The 22458-nt window shown below is 39.0% G+C and overlaps 1 protein-coding gene across 3 annotated transcripts in view; it reads left to right on the top strand.

Moving 5' to 3' along the window:
* The window catches only part of AGO2 (argonaute RISC catalytic component 2), a 58962-nt gene that overhangs the window by 23932 nt on the left and 12572 nt on the right, over positions 1-22458 (top strand). For 2 of the 3 annotated variants that reach the window (XM_066991247.1, XM_066991249.1), the window contains exons 4-18: positions 1551-1735; positions 3111-3247; positions 3384-3518; positions 6668-6755; positions 7803-7950; positions 8132-8251; positions 8602-8724; positions 10516-10649; positions 13016-13200; positions 15165-15324; positions 17335-17425; positions 18221-18415; positions 19586-19720; positions 20969-21070; positions 21897-22096. In XM_066991247.1, the coding sequence (XP_066847348.1) occupies positions 1551-1735; positions 3111-3247; positions 3384-3518; positions 6668-6755; positions 7803-7950; positions 8132-8251; positions 8602-8724; positions 10516-10649; positions 13016-13200; positions 15165-15324; positions 17335-17425; positions 18221-18415; positions 19586-19720; positions 20969-21070; positions 21897-22096 (2138 nt within the window). The remainder of the gene's footprint in view (positions 1-1550; positions 1736-3110; positions 3248-3383; positions 3519-6667; positions 6756-7802; positions 7951-8131; positions 8252-8601; positions 8725-10515; positions 10650-13015; positions 13201-15164; positions 15325-17334; positions 17426-18220; positions 18416-19585; positions 19721-20968; positions 21071-21896; positions 22097-22458) is intronic. The other variant, XM_066991248.1, reaches the window with a different exon arrangement.

Genomic DNA, 22458 nt, shown 5'->3' with positions numbered 1-22458 from the left:
TTATCGACTTTTAAAATTAAAGATTCGGGGAGTGGGACAGACACAAGCTTGTGGTCTAGTCATTGGCATAGAAATTCTTCAGTCCTGTGGCTTTTATATCCATTGGGGACACGGATACCTCAACACGAGTAGTCCAATTCTTTGTCTTTTTCCATTTCGTGGTGGTTAGGGAGCTTTGTAAACTGAAATCGGGAAGGGAAAAAAATATATATATTTAGATTAATGTATCAAAAACACTACTAATCAGATTAGTTATGTTTTAACAGTGTCAGGAATAACAGAAATGATGGAACTTTATTTGGAGGAGAGAAGTTTAAAAGAAAAATATATCTCATCAGTCTTCTATCTGCTCTAAATGGTGTTGAAGACCTTTCGATGGCACAGTTTTTAAAGTAAAAACAAGCAAAAAGGCTTTATAGAAAGCTTCCAGCCTGTGTCAGGTGAAAACCTGTGCCTTTGTTTGCATTTTTGGTGGAATAAACAGTCTTGGCCAGATTCAGACCAGTGATCTCTGCTTTCCATTGCTCTCTCGTGGCTGTGTGGCTCCTTCCTCTACGTGAGTCTTCTGGTGAATAATGTTTGTACTGAAGGAGAGATGGGGCTGCAATTTTAATTGTGATTGCCTACTGTAAATTGTCAATTTGGGGTTGGGCTTATAGGGAGGTTGTTATTTGGGCTTTATCATTGCTTCCTATTTTTTGACTGCGGAACCTAAGCGCTGTGAAAGATCAGCTGATTGCATATATTAGCGCTCCGTTACCCATGTATTGTCTTCTGTAGCCCGCTAATTACAGTTTATCTGTAAGTGGATGCCTTTTGTATTCAAAAAGTAAGCTCCCTAGGACAGGAAAATGCAACGTGTTTGTTTATAACCAGCACAAAGGATATTCCTCTGATCGTGTTATTTCTTGTAGTCACTCCCACAAGTCTTAATTTCAGACAAGCCTTAATCTTTGTTGGTTTAAGAATTGTGCTCAGACTTCTTCTTTTAATAAAGATGAGAAAACAGCGTTACAAAATACTCCACAGGTAGAGTAATTCACGATAATGTAGTTTGGTTTTGGATGTAAAATTCAAAGTAGAGGCTAACACAGCGAGGAAATGCGCCTGTTTCCCACATGCTAATATCACCAGTATAAGGAAGAGTACCTGAACTATGTGAATCTTGGCAGGTAATTGCAGACCACGTTTTATTTTGGGCATGCAGAAGCTGACGTGTGTGTTGCTGCATTAGTTTGTGTTGGGTATCTGAAATCGGGTTATCGGATCTTCACGGAGACCTCCCTGTTTGTATGCAAACACTTCCAAAATACAGTTTTGTCTCGGAGGGAGATAGATGCCAGTTGGGAAGCCTGCCAGTTTTCTGAAATACACCTTTGGAAAAATCTAGCCGTAAAAAGAGGCTGTAGCTAATATATGTCGTTTCTTCATCATTGCTCTTTGTCTTCTCCCATGTTTTACAACGTTTTTCAGCGTGGTCCCGTCTAAGTCCCTCTCATTTTTCCCTCTCAATGGAAAGAATCATCTTGGTTTGTTGTTTGGCATTGTTGCAGGTGGAGCTGGAGGTCACGCTGCCAGGAGAAGGCAAGGACAGGATATTTAAGGTGGCAATCAAGTGGATGTCCTGTGTGAGTTTGCAGGCTTTACACGATGCTCTTTCTGGCCGGCTTCCGAGCGTCCCGTTTGAAACCATCCAGGCTCTGGATGTGGTGATGAGGCACTTGCCTTCCATGAGGTAAGCAGCAGACACTGGCATGGTTTAGAAAATTTGCCTTATTGCTTAGGAAATTGCCTTAAGGCTTAGGAAATTTGTCTGAATCACTTTAGCAGCTGTTTTGAGTAGGTGGACACAGATCAACCCAAATAATAGCTACCTAGTGGGGCCAGGCAAGACGCAGTATGGCACTTTTCTGCTCATCAGGAGGAGGGAATAGCCTCAAGCCTGGATACAAGTCCCTTTCCTCACTGATTTTCAGCCTCATTCCCTGCTGGTGTGCTCTCCGGGGTGCCCTCCCATCTCAGCAGCACCCTGTTTCTCTCTGGGCCTCAGAGAAGGAAGCCCTCTGAGCTGAAAGTCCTCGGAGGCTGGGAGACGTGTAAGGGCAGGTTTAAAACTTGTTGCCCTATTCCTGTGTTTTCTTTGGCAGATGTTAATTGCTGATTTTGTATACACTGTGCTAGAGAGACATTAGTGTCACAAGTACAGCTATTTTTCTAGCAGAAAAAAAATTATCCTTCAAAATACTTTCCCAAGCCAGTGGGATCTATGGCATTTGTAGTTAACGTGAGATGCTGCGTTTCTTTAAATCTGCTGCCATGAAAAGACTCGCTTAACAACACTGTTCAAATTAAATTCAGCTGGGAAGTAAAGAACAAAGCTTAATAGGGCTGAACTTCCCCATTTTAAAGGCCTAAAGAGAGACAATGAGAATTAAATTTACGCAAATATCTTTAAGCAGCCTTATATTGCGTTGACTTTATCCTCACATTAAGGATTAAAAAAAATCTCTTCAGTCAGCTACTTCAGTCAGCTTTTACAGTAAATAAACCAGCCAAGACTAGTTATTCATGCATCTGTGGTCAGAGAAACATATTAGCGCTGGTTTTGATTAGTTCGATATTAAATGTATTGTACCGAATTACCAGTGCAGTGATTTTGATGCGGCTGAAAGATGTGTCAGAAATACTTAGATCGGTTGTTCACCTGCACAAAGTTTCCATGGATTTTAGAGGAAGCCATGCACAAATATAGGGAGAGATTATTACTGTGCTGTTTTAATAGTAGAATTCTTTAATTATTCTCTTACTGAAGCATGTCTGAATTGTTAAGAGTACGAAAAAGTTATTAATACCCACTAATTCAACCCACGAAGTATATAAAGGGAGTATACTGAAAATAAATGTAAAAACCAACCTGACCAGTAGCCAATTGTTTAATATAACTAAATGGATTTTAAGAAGTATAACCTAGAGTCCTGACAGGGATTTCAGATTATTGTTTGAAACACTCATATTTCTGTGCTTTCAAGTAGGAATTTTTATTAGTTAAGTCTTTATTGCTGTTGTTGCCTACTGCTTTAATTTTACGATCTGAATTTATTTTATTTCAGATATACTCCTGTGGGGCGATCTTTTTTTACAGCATCAGAAGGGTGCTCAAATCCCTTAGGCGGTGGCAGAGAGGTTTGGTTTGGGTTCCATCAATCAGTCAGACCTTCCTTATGGAAAATGATGTTAAATATTGATGGTAGGTCCTGCACAAATTCCTTTTTCCTCCTTTTCTCTCTTTCAATGGGAAGGCCAAACTCTTATTCCCTCTGTTGGGTTTCTTTTAAAATTTCCTCAGTATTTTTGTAATACAACCTTACTGTTTTTGTCTACAGTATCTGCAACTGCATTTTACAAAGCACAGCCAGTTATTGAGTTTGTATGTGAAGTTTTGGACTTCAAAAGTATTGAAGAACAACAAAAACCTCTGACAGATTCCCAAAGGGTAAAGTTTACCAAAGAAATAAAAGGTAATAATTATATGTAAAACTGTTTTATTCTGTCTACTGATAGATTATCAACACATATTCAAAAGATTTTCCTTAGCAGTTGCCTATTTGGGAGACAGATTATCATAATGAACAGTGAACGTGCTTTTTGAGCAAACTAAGGGGAAAGAAACATTTTATTGCTTGCATATGTTTCAAGACTTTGACAGAGTTTCTTGAACTACAAGAAAAATTGGGTCAGTTCAGAAAAGTCTATGGCTTCAGACGTGATTCAGTCGTGCGAAAGGTTAAGTGAGTTTTTTGTTTCATTTATTTTTGAAGCAGGAACATTTAGAGCTTGGGTATGTATAAGTAAATTATCATACATTTGAGAATATTCGGTAACTATACATGCATGTGCATTTAGCCTGTGGCAGGTAGAGTAATTTCAATTAGCTTTGCCCTTCATGAAGGTGCTGCAGTGAATCCATGAAGATGACAGATTTTAGTCTCTAAGTGTTGGGATGAACTCTTATCCTAACAGCAGATGGATCATAACTTAATTACTGAGATCAGTTACTGGCTTGTATAAGCTTTTCCTCCTCCTTTAGGCGTAGGTTCTCTTGACATACCTTCCTTTTATCGAGCCTCACCACCACCCAGTCACTTGATCAAGTGTCAGGTCAAAGTTACTTGTGCGTGTAGACGTCTGAGAGCATCTCAGTGCAGAGGAGCTGAGATCCTTTCAGTTTGTGCAGCAGCATCCCTTATTATGTCAGTCTACCTAAAAAAAGAAGTTACCTTCTCAAATGAATTTTGCTTTTTCACCCTGTATTTAGAACTTAAATATTACTTGATGCTTTGCTCTTCTTAAAGTAGTTGCATCTCTAGAGTAAATGCAAGTTACAATTAGACGTGTGGAAGTGTTGCGTTATTTTCTGTCTCTAATCCAGTCATTTCAAGTTGTTTGTAAAGACTGGGATTTCAGTTTTCTTGTTTTTTTGTTGTGTGGGTTTTTTTTTAATTACTCAGTCTCATTTTTTTTAGAGATTGCTGCTGTAAAGATTTTCATATTCCAGCTTTTACTAATAAATCGGCAACGTGTTTTTGCATACTTAAGTATAGTTCGTATGTGTAATTTCCTGGAAGTAAGTTACAGTTATTCAAATACGGAATGACTGAATCAAAGAGTAGGAGAGGGGAATCGTGCTGTTCGTGTTGTTTGCTGAGTCCATACCCAGAATGTTTCTTCTGGTGAATCAGGCTCACTCTGTTGTGGTTTAACCTGGCAGGCGCTAAGCACCACACAGCTGTTCCTTCACTCCCTCTCATGTGGGATGGAGGAGAGAACTGGAAAAAAGTGACTTGAGATAAAAAAGTGGCTTGAGATAAAGGCAGTTTAATAGGAAAGAAAAGGGAGGAGAGGAAAAAAAAAAAGAATAAACAAAACAAGTGACACATAACATACACCACCTGCTGACCCGTGCACAACCCCTCCCTGAGCAGCGGCAGCCCTCCACCCCAGCCATCTCCGCCCAGTTTTTTTATTGCTCAGCATAACGGTGTGTGGTGTGGGACATCCCTTTGGTCAGCCTGGGCCAGCTGTCCTGCTTCTGTCCCCTCGCAGCTCCCTGTGCACCCCCAGCCCCTCTCTGGCAGGGCAGTGTGTGAGAAGCTGAAAAGTTATTGAGTTATTAGTGTGAGCACTGCTCTGCAATAATTAAACCCAGTTATCAGGATTATTCTCACCCTAAATCCAAAACACAGCACCATACCAGGCACTACGAAGAAAATTAACACTATCTCAGATGAAACCAGGACACCTTCCTTCATGATATGCTAGTTAAAAAGTAAGTTAGGCAAGAAAAACAAGCTGCATAAATCTGTTTTGTGGGGAAAGCAGCTTTAGGTCTTCTTTATTTCCACAAAATGGCTACGAAATCATCTTCAAAGCATGTATTTGCCCAATGAGAAGTTTGCAAGAAAAGTATAAATAAAATGAGTTTGTACCATTCGTAAGTGTTCTGGAAAAATAGCTAGCAATTCAGCACCTGGCTATTACTGTCATTCTTTTCCGTGAGGATTTTCAGTCATCAGGAAGTAATAGTTATCTCAAATTTGCAGCAAAAGTAGTTGTAAATTGGGGTACTGCAGTCAGTTGATCTCTTGATTAAACTGCTGCGATGCAGACTTCACAGATCCTTTTGAAAACTTGATATTTATTGATGGTTTCATAATAGATAGCACTTTGAGCCCTAGCAAATTACGTGGGAAGATGAGTTTGTTTGGCAAGCGAGTGCCTTTGACAGATAGGGTAAATATGCGGTGTTACTCAGCAGCAGCATGAGTTTATACACGTGTGCAGATATAGATGGAATTTGTATTTACAGCCCCCTCTTTCCTATTCCCACACCTCCAACTTCCTAACTCTGATTGTCCACCTACACCTGTTTCTGTCTGAACATGCAAGTAATACAAATAAAAATGCTGTATCCAAGCTTATATGGGATTGTAGTGGTAGATCCGAAATACTTCTGTGCAGGTAGCAATTTTGTGCTGATTTGGGGTGGGTAATTTATTCTTTAGGGATGCACAGAGCGAGGAGGGTTCCACTGTTACGGTGAGCTTTCTCTAAAAGTTGCTGGCTTTCAGGTAGGCTTAGTTTTCTGTGCAACTGGGGATTGCAACAGATGTTTGTCTTCAGTAAGAATAAAGCCCAGCAGCCTCATTCTCATGGGCTCCTGGAGGCTGTGTAGGTGTCTTTTGTTTCCAGATTCATTAGGTCAGGGCTGATTGTGCTAGCTGGAGGTCTCACAGACACTGTGTGTTTAGACACAGAGTATAAACAAGCCTTTCATTTCATGCCCTTTTTGTCCTTCCACCATCCCTGGCTTCCTTAGAAGTACAGAACTAGAATTAATTGAGTATGTCCAGCTTTGTCTTTCAAGTCTTGGGCCTTTAAGGTTTTGCCTTGTACCTAAAAGTCTTTGTTGAACTTTGGCTGAAGGTCAGGGTTTTCGAATTTTAAAACTAGAAATTGTTTGAGTTCTACCTGAGATAGGTATCTTCAGTGCTCTAAGAACACGCTAACCACTGATTAGCTCTACTACACAGAGTAGTCTTGTTTAGTAGCTGGGCGGGCTGACACCTTGTTTTTAAAGAAATGGTGATACGGGTTTTCCAATTTTTAGGTCTGAAGGTGGAGATAACACACTGTGGACAAATGAAAAGAAAATACAGAGTGTGCAACGTCACCAGACGACCAGCAAGTCACCAAACGTAAAGTATTTTGCTTCTTAAGCATATGTTTAACTTCATGCTGGAAGAGTGACTTCCTTACTAAGCTAAGGAAAGTTATCTTGCAAAATGGCACTTTTCTTTGCTCAATACATTTAAAATACACCTCAAAGTATTTTCCCAATTTTGTTGTTCCTTTTGTTCTATTTTTATGCTATAATGAAATTCATAACATTTGAACTAGTCTTTTCATTTTAGATCTGTTTTTTTTTTTCTTTTTCCTTCACGGATTTCTTCAGCATTAGGACCGAACACCCTATTGGTAGCATAATGCTTCCCAGAGCTGTTAAGCAGAGAAGTGAAGGCAACTGGGATAAGGTTCCTAATCCTGCTTATTGCCAATCCATTTTTAGCCTGGAAAAATATTCATTTATAATCACTGTTGAAGGTTTTGCAGGCAGCTTAAATAGGCAGGTATTTTACCCATTTTTAAGAAAGCAGTATGAGAAACAAAGCTGCTACCAGCTTTTTGTTTTTCTTCAAGAAAATAACTCATTGATATTTAAATACAGTATTTTATTGACTTCATTTCCTACTCTTTCAATGACACGTTATATTAATGAAAGGACTGTTTGTGCCAGCTTGATATAAGCCTATGCAAATGTGTCTGCGTATGTGGTAATATATTTGTAATACAAAGAGAAGTGCATTAGTGGAAACAATAGTTGGCTTTGTGTGCCTCACAATAAGCTTACAATCTTCTGTGCACGGCACGTCCTGAAATATAGTATTGCAGGTATCACAAACAAGCAAAAAACATTAGCTTTTGCCTCCAAGTACCCATTCTTAGGAAACAATCTGTAGCTTCAGGTGTCGAGAAAGTTACAGAAACAGCCTTCTGTGGTACTACTGGGAGACACACGGTAGTGGCTGTGATGGACTCCTAATTGCAGAAGTACGCTTACATCGTTTAAACAAGAGAGTTTAAATCTCCAGCGAGTGTAACTTGTGCCAAGAAGTGTATTGAGCAAGTGTGGGAAAGTAGTTTGCGTGAAGTAACGGCTTGTTTTCATGTTTGATTTCCAATAGATTCCCGCTTCAGCAGGAGAATGGACAAACAGTTGAATGCACTGTAGCTCAGTATTTTAAGGATAGGCACAAATTAGTTTTACGCTATCCTCACCTCCCATGTTTACAAGTTGGACAGGAGCAGAAGCACACGTACCTTCCTCTGGAGGCAAGTAAACTTTTAGATAATACTGTATTCCGGGAGTGGGGGAAGGCGGGCAGAGGGAAAAAAAAAGAACTGCTGTCAAAATTATGAGTAGCCAACTTAGAAATGTTGTTGTTTTTCTTCCTGCTGCTTTACACACAGTTGCATTTTGTTTTTTAACTAGCTTTGTGTGCGGGTATTTTAGGTGTGCAACATAGTGGCAGGACAAAGATGTATTAAAAAACTCACTGACAATCAAACTTCCACTATGATTCGAGCAACTGCCAGATCAGCACCTGACCGTCAGGAAGAGATTAGCAAATTGGTAAGTGTTCTGTCAAAGTTGAGTCGAGTGATTTATTTTTTCTCCTACCATTGGCAGGTACTAAGTTGCTTGTGCACTGCACACAGGTTATAAACTTGTTTTTCTAAATATTAACCATTAAGAAATGCATTCTCTCAACCGGTTTAAGGGTGGTTGTTTGGTTTTTGGTACTTTATTTTGAATTTGGAGGCATCCATGTATCCAGGAAGAATTAACTGAGGCTCTGAATGCTTGACTTCACCCATATATAGGGGATATATGCCCAAATACAGTTATCTCAGAAAAGTTATCACCTTTCCTAAAAAGGACCTCTTTTTCTTCAAGTAATATCTCAATCCTTTTAATTTCAGATGCGGAGTGCAAGTTTCAATACTGACCCTTATGTTCGTGAATTTGGGATAATGGTCAAGGATGAAATGACAGATGTGACTGGTAGAGTCCTACAGCCTCCCTCAATCCTCTATGGAGGCAGGGTATGTTAAACATACGCTGTACAATTATCTGTGATTGCTTTGATTACTAGCTGTGATAATTTTTGTAATATGCTCGCTTGAAATGAATGATGTTGGGCATAACGGGATAAAATCATCGTAGGTATAATATTTAGCACTTAAATATTATTTTTAGAAGTCCTTCAATTCAGTGGCCATGTTGTGTGTGGCAACGCTTTCTTCAGCTCTCCCTTTTTCTTTCTGAAAGTAAAGCTAGGGTAAAATGCATTTGCATAAACCAGAGGAAGATGTTTGCAAGCTGTTTTTTTTTTTGACACACTCTTTTACTGGGTGTTGCAAGAAGAAACCTGCAAGTAGTGGTTCAAACCCACATGTATTGAAAAGAACAGAGATAAGGAATGGTAATAACTGAAGTTATTTTTGCCTCCCTCACTAAAGCTAAACTTCTGGGTGGTTTTGAGTGTTCTGAGTGATGCAGCTCTGTTTAGGACGACTATATTAAGGTATTTTCTCTCTCTCTCAGCACGTTACTCTCTAGAGACTCCTCTTCCTGTTGCAGTATTTATTTGCAGGTTTTTCGTTACAATGGGTTCTCAGATGGCCTCTTTCTGACATAGTCGTCCTACTTTATTGTCTTTCAAAAAAAAAAAAAAAGCTTAAAAGTAGCATTTTCTATCAATTATATAGCATCTTGTTTTTGTGGATGGTGAAAACCTTGATGTTTAGGATGACTTAATTTGTGGAGGCTTCTGATGAACCTTTCCTACATCATGCATCACCGGCTGCAGATAATTCTGTTCCAGTGCACTGTTACCTGCCATAAACCTGAAATGGGCAAGGATCTCATGCCTTCTACCTAATGCTCTTCAGTCAAAATCAGACAGATTAGCTCAAACCTTCCTTCAATGTCAGGTTAAGGTAACACAGCTGCCTTTGGCTGATCTTGATGAGGGAGAGTGCTCTTAGGAACTACTCTGGCGCAAGAACAGAGGGGGAAGACAATGGCAGATGAATGATGAAGAGTCAGAGTGGGGGAGGTGCTGCTTTCAGCAAATAAAATTCTTTGCAAAATGAATCATCAGATTTGTGTGTGTGTCTTGAAAAAATTTTGGCCTTGTCTGCTTAATGAGAAGGCAGACGTCGTGGTAGCTTGTCTAAAACATCTACTAGATACTGACACTTATTAAGGTAATTAATGTTACCAGAATTAGTTTGTTGTCTTGTATCCATTATCCTCCATCCCTAATGGAGATAATCCATCACAGTAATATCCACTTGATGGGAGAAAATGGTTGCAGAGGTCAGAGTTCAGTAACTAGTCATCATTTGTCATCTCTTTTAGGTCTTTTCTAGAGTTGAGTTGACACTGAACCACTATTTTCCTCTACTTAGTGATAAAATACTGATAGCAGTTGGATCAAGTCACTCTTGGAAAGTTCACCCAGCAATTGTAAAGTTACTGTAGGAATATAAATTCCTGTTGATTTATATACCAACTGATGGTATCTGTCTTAATATCCATATGTAATTTCCGACTGTTGCTGATTTATCTAACCAAAGAAAACCATAAGCAGTAGAAATGAACAATGCCTGCTTGATTTTTTTACAAGCTTTACTTTTCACCAGCCTAGCCAGCTGTCTTGTTAAAGTGATAGAATGATCTTTATAAGGTAGGATAGATGTTTAAACAGTAGAGAAGGACCTCAGACTATAAATAGTCTGCGGGTTGGAGGGAAGCGGAAACAACTGATCTTTGTTAGCGTGAATCATTCTCTACATTAGTGTTACTTTTTCTTTTCTTTCCACTTCCAGAACAAAGCAATTGCTACCCCAGTTCAAGGAGTTTGGGACATGAGGAATAAACAGTTTCACACTGGAATTGAAATAAAGGTTTGGGCAATTGCTTGCTTTGCTCCCCAGCGCCAATGCACTGAAGTTCATCTTAAGTAAGTGTGCTGCATAAGATGATGATTTTATTACTTGCATGTATGGAAATATCACAGTTTAATTTATTTAGAATATATAGTTTGTTTAACACATGGCAGTACATCATTAACAGTGCTTTTGAAGTTTTCTCTCTCAGTGTTTTGAATGATGACAATGTGATTTCACTGTTGACGTGATGAAATCCTCAAAATCACACTTAGCAAAACCAACGCACATTGAATGGCTAGGTTCCTACCACAGTGAGGCCTGAAGATTGAGTTTAAGATGATGAAAGTAATTTAATGAAGGGTGTTCAGGACTAAGTATTGTCAGGACCGAAAGCTAGCTACGTTGTCTTAGTTTTTTTCCTGGTTTTAATGGAGGAATTTGTGCAGAACTCATTCGAAGGAACATTTTAACATTCAGCATCTGAATTAACTACTTGGGTGTCGTTTCCCTTTGTCACAAACAAATGGAAGACTTGTTAAAAGTGACCTCAGCCGTTCTTAGATCAAGGAACGCGTGCATGCCTGTGGAGGAGGATTTGCCTAAGTCTTTTGTACGCTTTCCCTTCGTGCACGGGCAAGTGTGGCTCGTAGCTGCCCTGGCAGGTGACTCAGCTGCTTTTTGTCAGGTGAATGCAGGGCCGTGGTTATTCATCGCAGCGGTATTCCCATAACAAGGTTCTTTTGGCTAATTTGCCAAACAGCTTGGGAACGTTTCCCTAACAAGTGGTGAGAAAACCGTGGAAATGTTACCTTTTAGTTCACATCCTATTATTTTTTAAAGCTAAGGAGTTGTTTTTTTCCCAGGCATGTGGCAGGAACTAAGCTGCCAGCAGATTTTCCCTTACACACTGTTGCTTCTAGTGGAACTCGTGCATAGGAGAACTCAGTTTTTGGGAGGGTATGAGACAGATTAGAGGGATTGGCAGGTTATCAAGATTATTACAGTTCAGATGGAGTTTGTCCTTGTTGTGAAAGGAATTTCCTTCATACTGGGAAAGTGGCTGCATCCAGTTGCATCTTGTTACATCTTCAGTTAATTGGAACACAACTGCTGTAGATCCATCAGAATAAACACCTTTAAAAACCCTAAAGTCTTCAAAATCATCCTGTTTTTGCCTTTTGGGAACGGTGAGTGCGCCTTTCGTCTCAGGCACTGTACCTGCAGACAGAATTCTAAAATGAAAGGCTCAAAACCTGCAGCGGTGCAGACTTGCATGTTCTGCCACTGACTGCTTAGAGTGGCAAATACTTGTTTTGCCAGGGAAAATGCTTAATGTGCATATTTTCTGCAAGAAGTCACAAGCTGCAGGGCTGAACCTCACACTCCTTTTATGATTCATGAGACTAGCAACGGGTTTGGAAAAAATCTTCATGCCCTCTGCGGGCAAGACAGTGTTATCTGGCACCTCTTGGTGAAGGGGAGCGACTTGTTAGGCACCTCTGGAGACATCCAGTCCAAAATAATAAAGGTGGCTTTGTTGGTGTTGATGTCGGTTAGCCTTTGCTACCTAGGATCATGTGTTACCAGTGCTTCAGCACGGAACGGACAGTCAGACCAGGTTACAGCTGCTCTGAAGAAAAATGATAGAAGCACACATAGTATGGCGGTTGGTCTCTCAGCACCAAACTCTCTGCTCTACGGATCTGCAGTGTCACCTCACTGCTTGCTCGTTTTGCCTTTGTTTGTGGGACTTAGACTGTTGGCTCCAGGCATCAAACTAGGACGAGCTTGGACTTTGAACACGATTTCCAGACTCAGTGTGCTTTACAGAGCCCTGTACTCCCACACTGAAGTGCTTTCTGTTGTCTTGCTTGCAAGAGGCACAGTAAAAAAACTTGGAGAAGGTTTGTCTTCCCCTCCAGGGTACACCATTTCTCTGGTGGTCTAGCAAGGTGTTTTTTTGTGTGTTATTACTGTTGTTAGATTAGTTCTCTGAGATGCAATTGCTGGTAAATTCTGTTGGTCGTTTTTCTTACCAGCACCAAAAAAAAAAAAAAAAAAAAAAGTTCCTGTCACTTTTATAGTGATACACACGAGTTTGGTAGAGCGGCCTAGCTGAGCTATCATCCTTGTAGTCTGTTTTGCAAAAAGCAGCTCATGCTCTTCCTCCCACAGAAAGATCAAATACTGTGGAATAACTCATTTGCTTTGGAAGTCTAGTTTTCAGTAATGGCACACAGTCTACACAGCATATTTCCTTATCTTCCCCTGTCTTTCCTTCAGTGACTGTGTAGGCACGGTAAACTAAAGATGCGCTTGGGTTAAATTCCTAAATATTTTGGACAGTAAAGCTCTGCAAGTCTAGGGACCACTCCATCAAAAATGAGAACAAAAGTTTTTTTCTAGCTGAGAATCTAATGCATTTCCGTCCTTGTAGGTCCTTTACGGAACAACTGAGGAAGATTTCCAGAGATGCAGGAATGCCAATCCAAGGGCAGCCGTGCTTCTGTAAATACGCCCAGGGAGCCGACAGCGTGGAGCCCATGTTCAGACATCTCAAGAACACTTACACCGGCCTGCAGCTTGTTGTAGTGATTTTGCCAGGAAAAACGCCAGTCTATGGTCAGTAAGCCAAACCCGTGAGCATGTTCTAGTCACAATTTCATGTAATTTTTTCTAAGCATTTGAAAAACAAATTTAATTCTGGTTTAATTGTATAAGTCCAATTTAGAAAGAGGCTATAAATTAAATTTATTCCTCTTCTTGTGCTGCCTGATGTTTTATATTAATACTTTAATTCACTTCATTATTTTTGGCTATGCTTTTAATTTGCTTTTGCATGTTCATCCCGTTGGTTGCATTTGAGATGCGTTTTTGTGAGTGAGAAAGCTAAAATCGGGGCTTTTGTGAAATTGATTAAAGTGTTATGTTGTGGATTAAAATGTACTTAGCGTAATTGGTGTGCTAAAAGTTCCAAGTGGTTGAAGTAATGAACTCAGAAGCTGTGTAGCTTTTAGGATGTCTTTGCTTACTCATGCCATCAGCCTTTGGCAAAAGAAGTTGAATGAAGTAGAAAATTTCTGCCCTGTGGATTTTTCCTATTTCAATTTGTAACCCTTGAAACACGAGGGCACAAAACTTCGATTGATTTTTGGAACCAGATTGACAACAGGAGCATTTTACATAGCACATACACATAAGTTTTAATGTTTGAGACAAACCACGCATCTTGTTTTTAAGTAGCTCTTCCTATACACAGGACTGCTCTTTTTGCTGTCCTGCCTTCCTCCGTCTCTCAGTTACCCTGCCTAATTGCAGCACCGTCCACTGTTTTTCTCCCATAACTTCAAGGACTCTCGTTTCTCACAGCCCTGATCTACCAAGCAGCTGCAGATTTGTTTTCCCCAAGCCATCTCTCACCAATTTAATACAGTAGAAAATAGGTTCCTAATTCTTTCTTTTCCCAAGATTATCTGATACAAACTGAAAAGTGAGAGTTAAAAAAAAAAAAAGCTTCCACAAAATAATACTTATTTTTTTCTTTTTTAGTTCAGCCTTGCAAAGAAAGCTGTTTGTCTCTAGGTTGTTCGGTACAAATCCAGGGCAAAATGACATCTTGCAGTTTTCTTGCTTGGCATTAAGAGGGGATTCTTTCCTCCTTCTAGCTACTGAGAGGATGTGGTATCACTCTCATCTGCTTTCCTTCTCATTATCTTCAATTATGGTTCTCTCTGCGCCCTCTAATTATCTCTTATTTTCTCCCTGTGCTCTTCCATCCTCTTGCACGTCTATACACACAGTCTTGTCTCCTTCTCTCCCTCTGCTCCTCAGAAAGTCTCTTTCCCTTTCCCGATGCCAAATGGTGTTGCATCTTCTCCAAGAGTAGTATTGATTCTATTCCTTTGGGATAAATGAATATCTGCTGTCTTGGAGCCTACGTTTCTTCTCCTGAGTGTAAGATTGCAGTTCCCTTAAAGCCTTTAAGTCTCAGTTTTGCTGTTAACAATAGGATTCATTTTAACCTTTGAAGAGTGTGGCTCTTAATGAGTTTATTTTGGAGCTTTTATGGGCCCTCCTTTGCTAAAATGGCTGCTTTTAATGCAAGTCAGGGCTAAAGCTAATGAGCTGATAAACTGGAAGGACGTGACCATGATTGTCTCAATGTTATTTAGCACGCTAATACTCATTTTGTGTTACTAGTCCAGTGTTTAATAATAAAACTGCTCATCATCCTAACATTACCCATGTTACCTGATTTCATTAGCCAAAGATTCTTCCATGCTGCTAAAACACTATAATTCTGAAATTACAATTAGTCTCATTTAAAATAATTTGTAGTTAAAATAAGCCAGCAGTGCCTTTAGTTATGTCTAGGACTGAGGTACTGTGTTGTCAGCTGATGGGAGCAGTACAGAACTGGGAGCAGGATTTTTGGAGAGCAGAGGAGGGAATTAAGTTTTTTTTCATTTTTTCTCTTTAAACAACCATTTTACTAAAACTCTAGGTGTCACTGAGTCAATGTCTCCTACATTATTTGATTTGTGATACACAAATATATATATATTTTTTTTTTCTTTGTTTTGCAGCGGAGGTGAAGCGTGTTGGTGACACCGTGCTGGGAATGGCAACGCAGTGTGTTCAGATGAAAAACGTGCAGAGAACAACACCGCAAACTCTGTCCAACCTTTGCTTAAAAATAAACGTCAAATTAGGAGGTGTAAATAATATTTTACTGCCACAGGGAAGGTAAGCCATCTTTCACAGAGGAAGAGGGTATTGTATGGTAAAAAAACACGTATATAAGATAACTAAGTGCTTTTTTCAATATTCAATAGCAATGTAATTTAAGTGAGTCTTTAGTCAGACTGTATCTTTTGGCTTCAAATGCAGTCTTGCAAAAAAAAAAAAAAGAGCTGGGTTACAGAGATTGTAGAGGAATACCTACTCCAGTTGAAATTTATTAAAAAAATATATATATATTGCAATCTGACCATTGAAATACACAGCTTTCATTTGAATTGAAAAAAAAAAAAAGAGCATAATATTTTGTTTTGAATTTTCAAACAAATAGAAATCATCTTAAATAATAGTGCCATTTCCTTTACAGTTTAATTGTGGTCAAGTTTCTTTATCTTGTTGTACATCTCAACTTCAACAGACATCTAAAAAAACAGAAGTTGGGAGCAAGGAACTAATTTATTTCCAGGGTTTACCTTGCAATTTCTTATTAGTATTACAGTGAGAAGCTTTAGTTCTGTAAACACACACAGACACACTTAGTAAGAGTAACTTTAATCAAAATGAACAATTGGGTTTCTACTTCAGTGAAAACATGGCATTTTTTACAAACATTGCATTTCAAGTTACGGAGAGCCCACGGAGTAGCCTGCTACATCATTCTTGGGACCCTGTATCAAAGAAGCAAACACTGTTTTGTGTAGATAAGCAAATTTTCACTTCATATTTAGGCTAGTCAGAGGGCAGCTGCTGAAAAATAATCCAAAAAGTATCTGGGGGGGGGAGAGAAGGGGGCACATTATGAGAAGGGATGGGATATATGTTTTGTTTATCTTGTCAAATTGTGTTTATTGCACTAAATATATGAAGCCTTGGCAGCATGGACTCTCAATCAACCACTATTAAAGCAACAGAGAATCTTTGTATTATGGAGAATGCATTTTAAAAGGCACAGTGTTTTTTAGAGCAGAGTTAAGATAATGCAGTGGAAACAAAACAGAGCTGCACAACATATAAGTAGGCTTCATAAACAAATTCTCTGTTAAGTGCATGTGTTAACAGCAATAATAAGGCCAGAAAGTTGAATTCTGCTCCTCGTACCAATAAACTGTGCATTCATGAAAATGGAGTTAAATAAAGGGGAAAAGGCAAAGCAGCACAAATGTACACAGTGCCTAGATGCTCCAGAAAAGCATCTTTTTGGAGTATTTGGAACAGAAACGATTCCATAATTATTTTCTGTTGGTTGCAGGGGCAGGAATAGAACAGTTCTTTCTATAATAGAACAATTCTCTAATTGCATTGTAGGTTACGTTGTTATAATTGCCTTCAAATTCCTTTTTAGAGAAGGTCTGAGAACAGTTGAGTCTGTCAACCTGCCTAACCATTCCTTCATACATCCACAAGCACCGAAAGTACTGGTGGCCTGAAGTCTCCCATTTAAAATCCTTTTGTTAAGGAACAGAGCTGAAGCTTCATGTTTCGAGCACAGTGTTTTGGAGTTTTACTTCTGAGGCAGCAGACTAATACCTTAAGGGTTTAATTAATCTTTGAAGCACAGCTTAAACGTTCTAGTTTTAAAGCAATACCTCTGATAACCACATTTTTCCTTACCAGTGCTGTCTTTTCATTTGGAAACAAAATCATAAGCTTTTGCATGTGTGCAGTTGTTTAAGTTTCTTAGATGCTATCTGATGCTGAAGAAGCAACTTCTAGTCCTTCTCTGCGGTTCAATTAATAGAGGTGGTGACTCTACAAGTTAGAAAAATCTTTTTTTTCTCATTTTGAATGAAAACGAACCAGCAGTTATGCTTTAAAAATACGCCCAAGTACTTTGTTTGTAGCATGAGAACCCCGATCAGGACCAAGCACCGTCTCATTACTTGTGACCATCTCTGATTAAGTTGAAATTGTTGACTAATTCACGGCAAGAGAATAGAGTGCCATTTAGTTGGCTTCTAATGTGCTTTATTAGGCTTAAGCCATGCTGCTTTTACAAACTTGCTTTCTCTTCACCAGACCGCCAGTATTTCAACAGCCTGTCATATTCCTTGGTGCAGATGTAACTCATCCTCCAGCTGGAGATGGGAAAAAGCCTTCCATTGCTGCAGTGAGTAAATGGTGTAGTTATCTTGAACCCCTGCTTTCTCCCACTGCTCAGTTCTGAAGCATTTATTACTTGCAGTTCTTCAGTGGTCTATTTCTTCTGATTGCCTAGCATTACAAATTATTTTTCTGCAGAATTTAATGAAACTTCGGAGAGAAGGCTGATGCTAATTACTTAAATGTGTGTATTGCTTTGTAAAATGCCCAAGCTGCTAATGCACAGAGGAGCTTTTCTATTAGCTGAGATTTATCAACCTGTAATAAGCTGGTGTGTGTCTAAATCTGCTTTTTAAGATCTTTTAAATCTGCAGTTAAGAATGTTAAGAATTTATCCATTGTTGAATAGGAATTTGAGAGCTTCACTTGTGTTTCTTTGGGGGGGATTCAAGCTTTCTGATGACACTCATTGTGCAGTAATCTCCTTAAGTATAAGGAAGGGCATGACTTGCATTATGTCCAACACCTGTAATAGATGTTCTGGCTTACTTAATAATGAGAATCTTTGCAGGCAGTACGTGCAGTATTCATCTTAGACTTAACTCTGGTGCTAAATAAACAAATATCTGTTTTAAAAAGCTGCACACATGTCCTGGAAAGCCAGGTGGAGATGTGTTGTGATTTTTGATGTGTAGAGTTTTTGTTTGTTTATTTGTAAGCCCAATGGAATTTTTAAAATATTAACTTTAAGGTTTAATAAACAGAAAATTGCTTGTTTGAAAAGGCAGTTCAGTTATTTTCATCAATTACCATTATTAAACTGCTCTTAAGTTTGGTGTGATATTAAGCCCTTTTTCCACAGGTTGTAGGAAGCATGGATGCTCATCCTAATCGATACTGTGCCACTGTTCGGGTCCAGCAGCACCGCCAAGAAATCATCCAAGATTTGGCTGCCATGGTCAGGGAGTTGCTTATCCAGTTCTACAAATCAACCAGATTTAAACCAACCCGTATAATTTTCTACAGAGATGGCGTTTCCGAGGGACAGTTTCAACAGGTTACATTTTTATTTTTATTTTGAGGTTTTTATTCTGTCGGTTTCTGGTAGTAAATGTAGTTTTATGTGGATGGAGCTATGAAAAGTAGTGTACCCTCAACAAATTTGTTGTGTCCTGACCAAGAGGAGCAGGGAAAATGATTTCACTTCTTTCATGAGCTTTTTTTTAGTACTTGTTCACCTTAAAATGCTTAACCTTTGCAAAAATATAAGCAATAAAGTATAGTTTTAGAACTCAAGCCTGTTCAACATCTGTTGATGTTGAACAACTCAAGATATTAGTCAATATTATATATTATTATAGAAATTAGTCAATTTGGATCCCACAGAACATGGACAGTAATGAAAACATAAGTGTAAGCTCATTTTCCTGTTTTTAACCAGGTGTAATAAATTCTCTGTTTTTACACTGTCACTTTTCAGTCATTCTGTATAAAATTCAACAAGTGTATTTATTTTGTTCGCTTACAAATGCCATGCTTTAAGAAATATTTTTCTTTATATTTTAAAGATATTAAATATACTAAATATGTTGAAGATATTTAATATGCTTTCCTTTCCGATATTCTTACACGTAAATTTAAAGATATAGAACTTGGTCTACTTCTCAAAATCAAAGGGGAAGGAAGGAAAGGTCACTTAGTAAACATCAATTAATAAAACTCCTCTTTTCTTTTTTCCATTTCACTGTTTTTCATTGACTTTTCAGTTTATAATTTACATAAATCCCAAATTATTGTTTTGTGTACTGCATTTATCTTTCAGTTTTTGTTGATCCCTGTAGCCATGCTTTACACAGCTGGAAAAGTGCACGCAATTGAGCAATTCTGGATTTTTATCCCTTGTACTAGCCTAAAAAATAATTAGGCTGCTGTATGTTCAACAGCCTAATTAAATGAACATTTGTCTTTGGCAGTTGAAAAGATTTTGACACACAGCTGTATTAGTCCAAGCCTCATGCTTGGAGCTCAACAAATACGGAACCAGCTCTGGCCTGGCTAAGGGAACTGGTGATCTAACTTGTTCTCATTAAGTGGAGAAATTAAGGTTTGATCCTGAAAGCTTTGACATCTCATTGCTCTGAGTGACAGTGCAAGACGGAACACAATATAAGAGTACTCTGTAAGCTGTCTTTCACATTTATCACCTATCTTTATGCTTATGATTCAGGTTCTCCATCATGAATTGCTGGCTATCAGAGAAGCATGCATTAAACTAGAAAAGGATTACCAGCCTGGAATTACATTCATAGTTGTGCAGAAAAGGCATCACACCAGGCTCTTCTGTACGGATAAAAACGAACGGGTACGTTCTAACTGTGACCAACAAGTATCTAGCGCGCAGCCAAACTGCTTGGGTGCTATATGAAAAACTTGCTTTGTTTAAGGAGCTACATGATGTATTGGGTGAAATAATTGTGCCTGGAAAGGAAAGCCTTTGGGTTTTATCCCATATAATAACTGGCAAGAAGATGTTACGAAACGGCAACAGTGTGCATCCTTGAACAAGTCTGTGCATCGATTTTTAAAGTTAATCGAATTGTTCGTGTTTCTTTTCAGTTTTTCTCCCATCTGGAGATTCTTAAGGGTTGAGATTGACCTGAGTGCTGTAAGGCTTATGATGTAGATGTCTACCTCTGAAGTAGTTCAGGCATTCTTTTTTTTTTTTGTAAACAGAGGTCTGATTGATATTTCCATCGCAGTTTAAGGTATTGCTTCCTCCAATTCTAAAGTAGTGTTAGCGAGTTCACTGATTTGATTCCTGTTGACTGTAGAATGACTCTTAGGTAGGCAGCTGGGATGTAGGCATGGTGAGATGAACTCTTTTCCTTTAACGCTATGTGTAAGATATCTTAGGTATCTAATGCCTTGGATACCTGGAATTTGGTTTGGGCATACGGTGTGTCACAACACATTATTTGTAGCAGTGTATATTTGTAGGCGTTATTTCTGGAAATGGAGACTTCTGAACTGCAAACCTCTTTTCACAGACAGGGCTTTTCTTGTGTTTGTTTTCCTGCTGTCAAGCTGCTCTGTGTGAGCAGAGAATTACTTCTAAGGCTGACATCCAGGTGGTTTTGTATATTAATAATGTGAGATGATTGCCCTTAAACTGCTTTTAGAGAGTGTTTCTAAGTTCTGCTTTCAAGTAGAATATTTTTAAGGGAAGGTGAGGCCTGTCTTACAACCATGGGTTGTCCTCTTTCAGGTATAAGCAAGAAAAGTCGCAGAGAAATAATCTGTCCTGGAATGGGAAGGTGAAAAGAGATTGACAAATCAGTTGTGGGAAAGTCTTTTTGTATTAATCAGAAAAGCTAATTATTATACATAAACTCAAAGAAGGTTTTGCAGCTCATATCTTCCTTTTTTTTTCCTTCATTGTAGAGACGCTCCAGGTTTTCATATGAACAGAATTTCAGTTGTACCTGGTCCTTTCTGGACTTTTTGTTTTTACAGATATTTTTAAATGTTTTCTTCTTTCTTACTGTACAGCTGAAAAGAGGAAAAACAAAGTTTGTGCACCTTGATATATTTACATTTACTGTTCACACAGGTTGGAAAAAGTGGAAACATTCCAGCTGGCACCACAGTGGACACAAAAATCACCCATCCATCAGAGTTTGACTTTTACCTGTGTAGTCATGCTGGTATTCAGGTACAGCATTTTGTGTGGGATGAGGACTTTCAGTGATAACACTGGCTCTTGGTATTTCATGTGCTCTTTACACCGGAGACAAAGGACACAACCTCCTTCTATGTGTTTCTGCTCTTTCCTGTGCTGTCTGTAATGCTCTTCCATCACTGTTAACATCTAGAAGAAATAATGAACCTAAACAGCCAGTGAGCACACGCTGTGCAATTAGTTTAATGTGCTTCTATCCTGCCTGTGTGCTGCTTTGAATGGTAGCGAGGTAGTTGGGCTATTTTTCCGAGCTGCCTCTTGCATGAAATTCTCTTGAAACGTGTACAGGAAATCTCCAGTACGTTCAGACAGCACCGTTATAGTTTCACTTTTTCTTGTGATTTCTTCTGAATCAGAAATGGAAACTATTAATCAACAATAGCACTGAAAATGTAATCCTCTTTAAAATTCAGTACTCCCTAAAAAGAAGTGTATGCAGTGAAGGCACAGGTTAGGTTACTGTTAGTTGTGAATGTTTTTGCATAAAGCTACTTTGCCTGGCTTCTTTGTAAGATCTAACTTTCACAAGGTCAAAGTGCACTTCAGTACAATCATTTAATATTAGTAACGTGGATGAAATTCGAGGAAGTGCAATCCTTTCCAAAAATGCAAAGGGATTTGTTACACAAGGAGCAAGGAGGGAGGTTCTTTGCCTTTTTAAAGGAAAAAATTGCCGAAGTCTAGAATTTCACACGTGTACTTTTGGGGAAGTAGCAGGTTGTATTGCAGTTCACCCGCAGAGGTGGAAATTAAAAGAGATGTTTTTGAAGCGCTGACGTCCTGTGTGATCTGCCTTCAGGGAACAAGCAGACCTTCGCATTACCACGTCCTCTGGGATGACAATCGCTTCTCTTCGGACGAACTGCAGATTCTCACCTACCAGTTGTGTCATACGTACGTACGCTGTACTCGTTCGGTTTCCATCCCTGCGCCTGCGTATTACGCGCACCTGGTTGCCTTCCGAGCCAGGTACCATCTGGTGGATAAAGAACACGATAGGTGAGTTGCATGGTTTTGAATTGCTACCGAATTTCACAGGAAGGAAACGGGCTTGTTAATTCTGGGATCAGTGGCATCCTCGCTTAGCAGTTTGAGGGCAAGTTGGTTTGCTTTTTCCCCAGTGAATTACATTGTGGGTGGGGAAAAAATAAGGACAAACAAAAACAACAACAAAACAACCAAGCAAAAAAACCCACAAACCAAAAATAAACAAGAGAACCAAAGCCAACAACCAGAAGATCTGCCTGTATGCTTCTGTGCTGTTCTTCTGTTTCAGAACTTCACTGATATTTTAGGGGCAATGAACTGTTGTGACTGTTCAGAAGAAATGAATGACGTGAAAACCTTATGTGCGAGGAGAG

This window comes from Anser cygnoides, chromosome 2 (genome assembly GCF_040182565.1).
Source record: "Anser cygnoides isolate HZ-2024a breed goose chromosome 2, Taihu_goose_T2T_genome, whole genome shotgun sequence".
Classification (NCBI taxonomy): domain Eukaryota; kingdom Metazoa; phylum Chordata; class Aves; order Anseriformes; family Anatidae; genus Anser; species Anser cygnoides.
Note: the sequence above shows the minus strand (reverse complement) of the source record. Positions and strands in the feature narration are given on the sequence as shown.